This window comes from Salvelinus alpinus, chromosome 21, assembly GCF_045679555.1.
Source record: "Salvelinus alpinus chromosome 21, SLU_Salpinus.1, whole genome shotgun sequence".
Taxonomy (NCBI): domain Eukaryota; kingdom Metazoa; phylum Chordata; class Actinopteri; order Salmoniformes; family Salmonidae; genus Salvelinus; species Salvelinus alpinus.
Window position 1 is genome coordinate 23,433,203 of NC_092106.1, and position 12,900 is coordinate 23,446,102.

At 41.1% G+C, this 12,900-nt stretch overlaps 1 protein-coding gene across 1 annotated transcript in view; it reads right to left on the reverse strand.

The window, feature by feature from the left end:
• Positions 1-424: 424 nt before the first annotated feature.
• Positions 425-12,900, reverse strand: part of LOC139548081 (zinc finger and BTB domain-containing protein 16-A-like) — a 29,225-nt gene continuing 16,749 nt past the window's right edge. The window contains exons 5-7 of the mRNA XM_071357409.1: positions 5,759-5,929; positions 3,721-3,888; positions 425-3,501 (exon numbers count right to left, since the gene is read on the reverse strand). Of these exons, the coding sequence (XP_071213510.1) occupies positions 3,272-3,501; positions 3,721-3,888; positions 5,759-5,929 (569 nt within the window). The 3' untranslated portion in view covers positions 425-3,271. The remainder of the gene's footprint in view (positions 3,502-3,720; positions 3,889-5,758; positions 5,930-12,900) is intronic.

Here is a 12,900-nt window from a genome sequence, read left to right on the forward strand (position 1 = left end):
CAACAATGTGTGTGGTAGAGCAGAGGGAGGGAGGGCAGAGAGGCAGAGACTTATCCCTTCCCTCATCTGTAGCAACTAGTCAAACCCACCCAGCTGTTAGTCTGGCATCGTGCCACTAAGGGTCACCAAACCGCCTGTCATGACTTCAGCTGCATGCTACATTGAGACAGGGAAACACAACCAACATTATCATGTTTATTTTTGCTATTTTATGTTTCTTTGGTGTATTTTGAAATGCGCAAATAAAATGTATTATTATTATTATTATTATTATTATTATTAACTCAACCGTCATGGATTTACATTTGGATATTTTCTAACATATTCAAATATTGAACATATTCCTGTAGTGCATGTGAATAGTATGCAGAAACAAACAGACAGTAAGAACTCACTTTACTTGACTGATGACACAATAAAGACCTGCATTGTAAAATAGTTTTATTCTTTTTTCATCATGCCACAGAACACTGATGCGTAAAGAGAGCTGTGCCTGAAACCACACTGAGAAAACACTTGCACACACAGTGTTACAAAGCTGTAATGCAAAAGGATTTAACACACATGGCAAGAAGAACAACCCTGATTGGACACCAGGACAAACACTGACTGAACTGGCGCTGAGGTAGACAAACATTGACATAATATCTACCTAAATGATGATCATCACATCCTTATAGTACACACACCAAATAAAACAACTTCCGTTTTGTTACAACATAGAAAGATCAAAGAAAAACTTTTTTTCAAAGTGCTCTGTTAGTTTTGGTCCACCACGGAAATCCTAAGATCCTTATAGTGCATGTGTTTGTACACTGAACAAAAATATAAATGCAACATGTAAAGTGTTGGTCCCGTGTTTCATCAGGTGAGATAAAAGACACCAGCTATTTTCCATATGCACAAAAAGCTTATTTCTCTAAAATGTTGTGCACAAATAGTTTTACATCCGTGTTATTTACACATTTCTCATTGGCCAAGATAATCCATCCACCTGACAGGTGTGGCATATCGACAAGCTGATTAAAAAGCATGATCATTACATGGGTACACCTTGTGCTGGGGACAACAAAAGGCCACTCTAAAATGTTCCGTTTAGTCACACAACACAATGCCACAGATGTCTCAAGTTTTGAGGGAGCATGTAATTGGCATGCTGACTGCAGGAATGTTCACCAGAGCTGTTGCCAGAGAATTGGATGTTAATTTCTCTATCATAAACCGCCTCCAACATCGTTTTAGAGAATTTGGCAGTAATTCCAAACGGCCTCACAACCGTAGACCATGTGTAACCACACCAGCCCAGGACCTCCACATTCGACTTCTTCACCTGCGGGATCGTCTGAGACCAACCATCCGGACAGCTGATGAAACTGAGGAGTATTTCTGTCTGTAATAAAGCCCTTCTGTAGTGAAAAACCTCTGATTGGCTTGGCCTGGCTCCCAGGTAGGTGGGCCTATGGTTTCCCAGGCCCACCCATGGCTGCGCCCCTGACCAGCAATGTGAAATCCATAGATTAGGGCCCAATTAATGTTTTTGACTGATTTCCTTTTATGACCTGTAATTCAGTAAAATCATAAAAATTGTTGCATGTTGCGTTTATATTTCTGTTCAGTATAGAATAGATAGCAGTACAGTGAAGATGAGTTGATACTTCTAATTGTTTTCATGGCACTGAGTGCTGGCTGTTTGTTCTAGAAGGCCATAGTGTTAGACCCATATTATGCCCAACGTTGAGCTTTATAAAGATGATTAACAACACCGCTATGTATTCTGTGTGTTCTGTGCATTTTTTCCCCATTTGATGAATTCACAATCCAAATTTTACTTTGACATGACAGAACATTTTGAAAGAAAATCTCACTCGTTGCTTTGAGGCTTGAGGTGCCTGGGGCATAATACCATAGTCATGAGAAGTATCTTGTTTCAAATTACAATGTTTAGACAATAGGGTCTACTACGGCATGGCAGTGAAAATAATTTCTTCACTAGCAATAAACAAACAACCAGGAACAACAACGATCAATAAAACATACATGTACTTCGTACATGTATTCAGCACATCTATTCTCCATTTATAAAAGAGGCACAGGGAGGGCTCTTACTCAAATCAGACTCCAGAGACTTACAAAACACACAAGAAAATATGTTTCATAAATCAAATCAAATGTAAACAAATTGCAGATCACTGTAATACAAAAATACAACATCTTTAAATCAGAGAATCCCTCATCTGGCTCTCGTCTAGAAATAAGATACAATTACATTTACAGCAACAGACAACTGACGATAACCTGCTTTTAGTAATTTAACTTTACAGAATCATCTTTTCACGTTTAGTAAAAAAGCCAACACATTTATTCACATTTTCTTTCTTTTCATCACTTAGAGAAAAATCGAATTCTGTGATTTAACAGACTGCTATAATTGAACTTATAAAAAATTATACACATAAAAGTCACTTTGAAGACTTTCAAATCTTTTTTTCCACCCAACAGGCAACCGTCCGAAACAATTCCATTAATTAATTCTCAGAACATTTCAAGCCGCTTCACCAATATAAAAGGACATTTGAAGTTAAAGCTACAGATGATGGATGAAAACACGATGAAAAACACCAGTTCTAAGATGTGCTATTGCCTCTGTGCAAAAGTTGAAGATTGAAGAGGTAGCACTTATTCTAATAACAAAAGAAACGGCCTTGCGGTTGGGTCAAAATAACCAACACCTATTTGGTAACAAAAACGATGCATGACATAAATATCAAAACCTGTTGCACCTTAATGCTTGTCAATCAGCATGAGCAGACAGACTAACTGACAGGTAAGGAAAATCATATGTGTAATATGCTCACTGAAAAATAATACACAAATGAAATCAAGCATATGGAGAACATTCAAGTAAAACATGCAGAAAACAAACAATCTATAACAGGAAATAATAAGTCAGGAAATGATTGTTTATCTCAATCAATCTATGTAGTATAGTACTGCAATTAAACCAGAGAAGTTGGGTTCTACATCTCACAATCACAGTCACAGCAGATAGAACTCAATATCCTTTCTAGTGCAACACTTTCACTGCTGTGGTAACCTGACCAGTAGTCTTTCAGTCTTCAACACATACGCAGGTTTAATGTAATAACAGATAATTGCGGCAATTCGTGATAAAAACCAATCAAACCACAGAAATGATCAACTTTCAGAGGAAAGAATACGATGAAAAACCTGCCCACACCTAGGATAGTGTGTCTTAGTGTCTAAGTCCTGCTCAGACGTAGCATATGTACAGGTAGGTCTTCTCTATCCTCCAGTCTGGGGGCACATCCTCGGGTCTGTGGCTCTTCATGTGTTTCTGCATGGCTGCCAGGCTGGGGCAGAAGTCCTGGCAGATGGTACACTGGTAGGGCGACGCTCCGTTGTGGGTGCGCAGGTGCTTGATCATGGCAGAGTAGTCCCTGGATCGCTGGTGACAGATCTTGCACTCAAATGGTTTCTCGCCTATAGGAATACAACGGCATACTCGTGAAACCTTTCCTTGACTATATGCTAAAACCAGTGGTACTATCTGACACACATTGGTTTAACCTGTGTGTATGCTGTCATGAACACAAAACAATCTGACGTGTGAGTGTGTTGTTATTATGACCATGCACTGTTCTGATTTACGCTCTGATTTGATTGTGTGTGTGTTATTACAGCCAGACACTGCTCTCTAACCTGTGTGCACGCGGTAGTGGGTCTCCAGCTGATGCTTAAGGCTGAACCTTTTGCCACAGCCGTTACACTCGTAAGGCTTCTCTCCTGTGTGGATACGTTTGTGTCCCCTCAACATGCCATCGTCCCGGAAACAGCTCCCACAGAACTCACACTCAAACGGGTGGTCACCTGAAGACACAGATTAGACACAGGTTGGGTAAAGGTTGGACACACGTCATCACAGCTGTCATAATTCTAAACCGTATCAAACGGTGCAGGTAGGCCTCCGCTCAACAGCAAACAAACAGTATCAAAGACTTATTTTAACGTGACTACTACTTGCATATGATAGATGTAGTTGTACAGTTCAATAAAAACAGAACCTTTTTGCATATCAGGCTGAAAAAAAGATTGTGCTTTCAGATATATATAATAATAATAGAATAGAATAGAATATACTGTATATAATAATGTTATGACATGTGAGGACACTCCATCTGGCTGCTCGCCAACAGCTAATAGAAGTCTTCCAGACATGTGGGACTCTCCATAGTTGATCCATCTCTATCTGAGGCTGTGGCTTTGAGTCATTTGCAATGACCTATGTGTCTCATTAGCTCAGTGTCCACAGCAACAGCCAAGTGGGACAATACATTGCACTGCTCATTATAGCCTGGTGCTTCACAAAGCCCCCCATGCTACAAGACACATGACATTTACACAATGACACTACCAAGATGACCGTGGTATAAACAAGACACACAACGATGGGCAAACCCCGATTCCCTTCTGTCTCTTCATATCAATTATGTTTTTATTCAATATAGACGTGGATCTGAAGAAGGGGGCAACCTTTCAGTAAAAATCTCCCTCTCCCTACCCCTACCCCTCCCTCTCCCTCTCCCTCTCCCTCTCCCTCTCCCTTAGGGTACCACTGACTAACTCTCAGAGAATAACACAGACATTTGCTGTTCTTTAGATATTTATTTAGGTTTGCTCTGTCATTTGGGGTGAACTGCAGTAGAAATGACAGACATGAATCGCAGGGGCCTAGAAGGCTGTGTCTAAGAACCTAAAAACATCCACCGGATTAAATAGCCTCAAACATAACACTGGCCATATTGGAGCATTGCTGTCATCAGGAAAGTGAATCATTGCGGAGTTTATTAACATTAAGTGAATGTAGACATGATCAAATTAGTGAAACTGACTGTAATTGAAAAACTCTGGTCTTATGCTACTTCAGTTTAGTGCCAAGAGAGAAGTAGTAGTTCAAGGTATTTAAGGATTAAAAGCTTGAGGTTTATGGGAATCTCATTGCAGCTTTGGATTGTGTGTTAGAGTAGGCGATGATGTTGATGGATATGACAGTGATGGCGATGATTGTGATGAAAACAGTAATGATGTTGATGATGATGAGAACAGTGACGATGATGATGATTCTTTTCTTTCTGTTATTTTACCAGGTAAGTTGACTGAGAACACGTTCTTATTTACAGCAACGACCTGGGGAATAGTTACAGGGGAGAGGAAGGGGATGAATGAGCCAATTGTAAACTGGGGATTATTAGGTGACCATGATGGTTTGAGGAACAGATTGGGAATTTAGCCAGGACACCGGGGTTAACACCCCTACTCTTACCATAAGTGCCATGGGATCTTTAATGACCTCAGAGAGTCAGGACAACCGTTTTAACTTCCCTTCCGAAAGACGGCACCAGTAGGAGGCACTCTTTCCTCTGGTCTAAAAAAATATCCCAATGCCCCTACACTGCCCTGTGTAGGGGCATTGGGATATTTTTTTAGACAGAGGAAAGAGTGCCTCCTACTGGCCCTCCAACACCACATCCAGCAGCATCTGGTCTCCCATCCAGGGACTGACCAGGACCAACCCTGCTTAGCTTCAGAAGCAAGCCAGCAGTGGTATGATGATGAGAACAGTGGTGATGATGATGTTGAAAACAGTGATGATGATGATGACGATGATGATGATGAAAACAGTAGTGGTGATGATGATAGTGATGATGAAGATGACAATGGACACAGATGCAGTCCTTACCTGTGTGTGAGCGCAGGTGGCGTTTGAGGGTGGTGTGGCTGGGGAAGGGGTGGTCACAGTGGCTGCAGACGTAGCTGTGCATCCCTGCATGAACCTCCATGTGCTGCTGCAGAGCCTTCTGGGTCTGGAACCGCTTGGCACACAGCAGACAGAACACTGCCATGTCTGTCCCTGGAGACCACACAGAGACACAGACACAGTTATTTCAGGACCAAACATACACTCAGTGGGGAAACTGGGTCACTCAACTCTGAGCCTGAGACTCTGAGTGTTCTGAGGAGAACGCTTCTTTCAAAGAGCAAAGTGTTTCTACCTAAACTAACCCCCCTGACAGGCGTGAAATACATTCAGTTTGACTTTATACACTTTTCTGATTGACGTTGACTTGGAAGTCATTGTCTTTGAGAGATGTATTTTTTACGCAATACACAGGATGCTAGAACTGTCAATCACATAATCAATGCCTTCTCCTTATGGGATGTTAAAAGAGGAATTATTATTTTCAATCCCCATCAAGCCTGTGCTCCAGCAGCCTCTGGAGTCGTCTGTGTCTGTTCACAGAGAGAGGCTGATAGCAGCTCCACCCTGAACGATGCCTACACTATGAGCTATGTGCTGAATGTTAAGTAGTGATATCAAGCCATTAAAGGCAGGACTGCAGGAAAAACACAATCCTTTTAATCCCGTGTGTGACCTGGCATCACTTTGGGGCTGCTCTCCTGTTGCGCTGAGAGTGGAGTGGAATACAGATAGGGAAACACAGGCTAGTTTTACTCACACAGGATCTGTGAAGAACCACCATTAAATTCTCACACACAATATACAGGGTTCTTACTTTTTCTTATCACTATTCAATGACCCCTTTGCTTATCCCTCTCATGAAAATTCAAATGTGAGGTAGGACTGAATCATCAGTAATCAATTCCACTGATAATAATGTACGAGTCTTGCAGAGAGGTGGTTAATGTTAGGTTATGAGGTCGGTATTTCTGTCTGCTCGGGTTTAGGATCATTTACAACGCAGGTCCCATTGCTCACGACTCGGATTCAATCAGACATCTCCAGCGGTGGATCATTAGTAAACAGAAGGCTATGCGAGTGTTTCATTGGAATTCAAGTGGGGTTGCTGAGTTGCATTTAAAATGCAGTCTGATGAGGTCCACTAAATCAAATCATTTGTTACTGTTATTGAAGTGCCTTGAGGCAACTGGCAATTAAATTGGAATTAGTGCAGGGAATGAGATACAGCACACTCATACTAAGACAGGAGATTTTCAGACAGTGTTTGGAGTTCAATCAAGTTAACAGTCAAGGATATTTATAGTCAATCATTAATTTAATTTCAGCAATAAATCATATTATCTCTCTATTGTTTACCATTTTCCTGCAATCCACATTTTAAAAATTTCTCCAACATTTTCCTTTTATTTTAGTCATGATGATTCATAGGAACACTTCACTTATTGAATCACTACATAACCTACTCTGAGGGAGTCAGTCAGTATCTTAGTGCCTCACATTACACGTGGTCCTCTTCACAAACGACTAGGAATACACAATGTGAAAGGCCTAGCTTACATCAGGCCTAATTTATGGATGAATTATGTTACTAATATTCAGTATATTTCTAAGATTACATGCATCTGTATTATTTTTCTTTTCTCTCTCATTATTAGATATTGACCATGGGACTTGATGGAATTAAAGTAGGCTATGAGCTTGCTGTGGTTTGCCCTAAACGGCACTAAGAGAATTTAGCATTATTTCTACTCATTAACAAAGAAGAGAGAAGATGAGAGATGTTATCCACTCCACACCATACATCAGAAAGCGAGCCTACTGGAATGCACTGCACCTGTTCACTAGCTTTATTCCAGTGGCCATCTATCTTCACAATAGAAACACAATGTGGTACAGACCCCAAATGGCTCGGCCCATTAGTCATAGGCTCCTCATGCAACTCCTACACTTCCAGGCTTTGTGTATAAGCCTAATGATCAGGGCTTTTCTCATCCAAGGATCACAATGTTTTACTGATGGACAAAAGATCTTCCCTGTACCGCCCCAAACCCTAACTAGACAGGAACGTTTCTCTGTTAAGTCTCACTGTCCAGCTGACTATCTACTTTCTTTGGTTTCTGATTATTTCTAAAGAAGAGCCTTGACTGGAATGCACCAAAAGTCTAGGCTAAATAGAGATGTATCCTAAAAAGCAAAAAGTCCTTTAGGAGCTACTGAATCCATTCTGTGCTGCTTTATCCGGTGGTACTACATAAACAATAATCTAAGACACGTGTCAAGCCATACAATCTCAATGCAGCCAGCAGGGGGAGTGCTCTCTACTCTTCTACTCCTTCTAGCCACCAACATGCTGGAGGGAACCCCAAATGATACAGTACCGTCAGTTACTTCTGTATGATGAAATGTTTTCCTTAGTACATTTTATCACTCAGTAGGAACATTTTGACATGAGCTGTCATTCCTCAATTCTTCTCATTCCTTCATTTTCAAAATGTCAATTTAATGACCATTCCCATAAGTCTGCGTTCGGCCTATTTTGATAACTAAACCATTAAACAGTCTGGATTCATTCTTGTTCTGCTTGTCATTTCCTGCTTCTAGACCCTCAGATGCTCAGTCAATACCCTCTCATCCCACTGCCATGAAAAGAATGTAAAACTGTCAAAACAAACGCTCTCGCTTAACAATGATCTCAGTCCCACATCCAGTGACAACACCTTGAATAATACACTAGTTACCAGTAACAACTCAACTTCATTGAAAGAAAATGACAGAAGCACCAATACAAATACAGTGGCTTGCGAAACTATTCACCCCCCTTGGCATTTTTCATATTTTGTTGCCTTACAACCTGGAATTAAAATAGATTTTTTGGGGGGGTTGTATCATTTGATTTACACAACATGCCTACCACTTTGAAGATGCAAAATATATTTGATTGTGAAAGAAACAAGAAATAAGAAAAAAACTGAAAACTTGAGCGTGCATAACTATTCACCCCCTCCAAAGTCAATACTTTGTAGAGCCACCTTTTGCAGCAATTACAGCTGCAAGTCTCTTGGACTATGTCTCTATAAGCTTGGCACATCTAGCCACTGGGATTTTTGCCCATTCTTCAAGTCAAAACTGCTCCAGCTCCTTCAAGTTGGATCGGTTCCGCTGGTGAACAGCAATCTTTAAGTCATACCACAGATTCTCAATTGGATTGAGGTCTGGGCTTTGACTAGGCCATTCCAAGACATTTAAAAATGTTTCCTCTTAAACCACTCTAGTGTTGCTTTAGCAGTATGCTTAGTGTCATTGTCCTGCTGGAAGGTGAACCTCTGTCCCAGTCTCAAATTTCTGGAAGACTGAAATGTCCCTGTTATTAGCGCCATGCATCATTCCTTCAATTCTGACCAGTTTCCCAAAAACATCCCCACAGCATGATGCTGCCACCACCATGCTTCATTGTGGGGATGTTGTTCTCGGGTGATGAGAGGTGTTGGGTTTGCGCCAGACATAGCATTTTCCTTAATTGCCAAAAGCTACATTTTAGTGTCATCTGACCAGAGTACCTTCTTCCATATGTTTGGGGAGTCTCCCACAGGCCTTCTTTGGTCTTTTTGTTGCCTCTCTGATTAATGCCCTCCTTGCCTGGTCCATGAGTTTTGGTGGGCGGCTCTCTCTTGGCAGGTTTGTTGTGGTGCCATATTCTTAATTTTTTTAAATAATGGATTTAATGGTGCTCCGTGGGATGTTCAAAGTTTCAGATATTTTTTTATAACTCAACCCTGATCTGTACTTCTCCACAACTTTTTCCCTGACCTGTTTGGAGAGCTCCTTCGTCTTCAAGGTGCCGCTTGCTTGGTGGTACCCCTTGCTTAGTGGTGTTGCAGACTCTGGGGCCTTTCAGAACAGGTGAATATATACTGAGATCATGTGACACTTAGATTACACACAGGTGGACTTTATTAACTAATTATGTGACTTCTGAAGGTAATTGGTTGCACCAGATCTTATTCAGGGGCTTCATAGCAAAGGGGGTGAATACATATGCACGTACCACTTTTCAGTTTTTTATTTTGTTATCATTTTTTGAAATAAGTATTTTTTTTTCATTTCACTTCACCAATTTGGACTATTTTGTGTATGTCCATTACATGAAATCCAAATAAAAATAAATTTAAATTACAGGTTGTAATGCAACAAAATAGGCAAAACACCAACGGGATGAATACTTGAATACTGAATACTGAATACAAGGCACTGTAGTCCCTTAAATAAAAGCAGTAGATAAAAGTGACAGAGTCAGAAGTGCAGCACAAACAGTATGTATAATATAATAATATATACTGACATTCATTAGTTTGATGACTACCTGCACCAGTGCACCCTGTTAATTTTCACACAAAAACACTTGCTTTCACAGCAGCCTTTTCCAGAAGGCTTTCCTCCTTAGTGCAGAGTAGCCCTTCTGTGAGAAAACACGATCTCCAATAGGCATGCCACTGCCCCCACTGCCCCCTGCTTTCTCAACCTTAACCAGACAAAGAGAATGGGATTTGGTGTTCTGACCTCTTGACCCTAGGTCCTCAATGTGGTAAACACCATGTAATCAATGGTATTCCTCAAAGGCTGGATGGCTGACTGAGCATTGTGCCTCACTATTGAGTCACACAGGGGAGGGACCTTGCAGACATTCCACAGAGAAAGATTATTTAACTTCAGTTTAGTTTCTCTCAGTAAACTCTAAACAGTGTACACAGAACTAAACTAATTCCAGAGTTCCTATGTTCCAATCTGAAAAAAAGGAGCCAGGAGAATGTCTAGCTAGGAGAAGGGAAGAGAATATCAGCCTGGTAGTTTAATTAAACGTCAATCGTTTATCAGATCAGACATCAGATCAGAACATGACATGGGAGCATTTAACAGCCAGTCAATAGTCCAACTAAGGCAGGGAACACAGACGAAGTGGCTTAACAGACAAAAACATGTCTCTAGGCAACCAGATTGAATCATGGCCCTCCTTGGGGTGAAGTGTTCAAACTAATCCCTCCATTCACAAATAAGCAAAGCCTATTCCTTTTCTAAAGACCAACAAAAGTTTTCCCACCCTGAGAATCCTACAGTAACCCCAGTACAAATTGAACAAGGGATTGCATAATGTTTATACAGATCTATGCAACGTTCTCTGTCTTTAGGTTTAGTTCACCACAGATCTCCATCTAATCTCATTGGTCTGTGTTAACAGCACGTTTCTGTGCAGGTTTCACCATAACTCCACTGCAAAGCAACCATGGACTGCTCCTTTAAACCAGTATACAAAAGAAGATATGAATGGTTATAGAGCTGTTTAGCTCAACCCACACAGTGGCTCTGGGAAATATTGGGTTATGAAATCAAGGAGTCTAAACTAATTTTCTTAAGACCGGTGAAAGAGTTATAAGTACTATGTCACACTCTTCAAAGAGCTTGCTTATTGGATTAAGTCAGATTCCCTGAAATAAGCTATAACTGATTGGCTCAACATGAAGGTGCTATGAGTAAAACTCCTAGTATGGCTCGCCTGAGCATGTTCACTCACTAGCTGCTCCTGTGACGCAGTTACACATTTACACTATGTACATTACACTGAGCAATGAGCACCAGACCTGCTGTGGGAAAACCCAGTGCCTTCCCTATGAGCTCAATATGTTGGAAATATGTATTTTTGGTTAAAAAATACATTGAAAAGACATTGAAAAGACATAGGAAAGATGTTTTACAACCAATTTTTCTCACTTAGTTCAGACTGGGTCCCCGTAGGCTAGATGTTATGACAGGCCTAAAGACAGACAGTAACCATACAGGACCTCAGATGATTCCAGGTAGGCCAGCCACTGGTCAGCAGACTGCTAATCTACCAGAGCGAGGAACAACCAGCTCAATAAGTAATGCAACAAGAGATACGTTGCTGGTGTTTAACCACCATTCCATCTTCCATGGCCCATTTCATTGAGGTCACCCACTGTCTCCAATCTATAGTTTGGATTCAAACATTTTTTGCATATTTTCCCAATAGCATTCACCATACATTAAGACAGAGTAGAGGCCTGCAGGGCCTGAATGAGTGGAGTAGCACTAGGCAGTGTGTACTGTGTACACAACCCAAAATAGCTAGAGGCCAGCAAAATAGACTGGGGGGTAAGTAGAGTACAGTATGACTCAGTAGATGAAGATCTGTACCAATGATTAGCTATTCTAAGTGGAATAAGGGGTATACATTTCAACCGATTGCATATTCATTATTGTGAATGCAGCTTGCACAATAATTATTGCGCAATTAGATGAGGTCTATTTCAATATGCACTGAGGTAGTATTGAATAAACAATAAAGTGTGATGGAGTAGGATGTGTTCTCTGTATAATAGGGTTTATGTGCAGTGGTGACCTGTCAATCAGGGCAGGTGGGGCAGAGCCACATTTTTTGTTAAAAAAGTATATATATATACAAATTGGCGGGGCTTGCCGGTTTTGCATGTTATTTTGGCATTAATACGTGTCACATATCAGTTTGCAAACAATGTTAAAAAATATATATATATAATTGGGTTAACAAAGCCGCATACAAACATGGTCTCTTTTTGTTTTCTTGAGTAAGGCAGCTCCAAATACAGGTGTTTCAGCCTAGCTCAGTGCTTTCTGTGGTGGTGGGGCGGGCCAGCAGAAAATAGGAGCATTGCGCCGTGATTGGCTCAGTGTTCTGTCACTCATGGGGACCTTACTCAAAGGAGGGCATTAATCAGAGAGGCAACAAAGAGACCAAAGATAACCCTGAAGGAGCTGCAACGCTCCACAGCGGAGATTGGAGTATCTGTCCATAGGACCACTTTAAGCCGTACACGCCACATAGCTGGGCTTTACGGAAGAGTGGCCAGAAAAAAGCCATTGCTTAAAGAAAAAAATAAGCAAACACGTTTGGTGTTCGGCAAAAGGCATGTGGGAGACTCCCCAAAAATATGGAAGAAGGTACTCTGGTCAGATGACACTAAAATTGAGCTTTTTAGCCATCAAGGAAAATGCTATGTCTGGCGCAAACCCAACACCTCTCATCACCCCAAGAACACCATCCACACAGTGAAGCATGGTGGTGGCAGCAT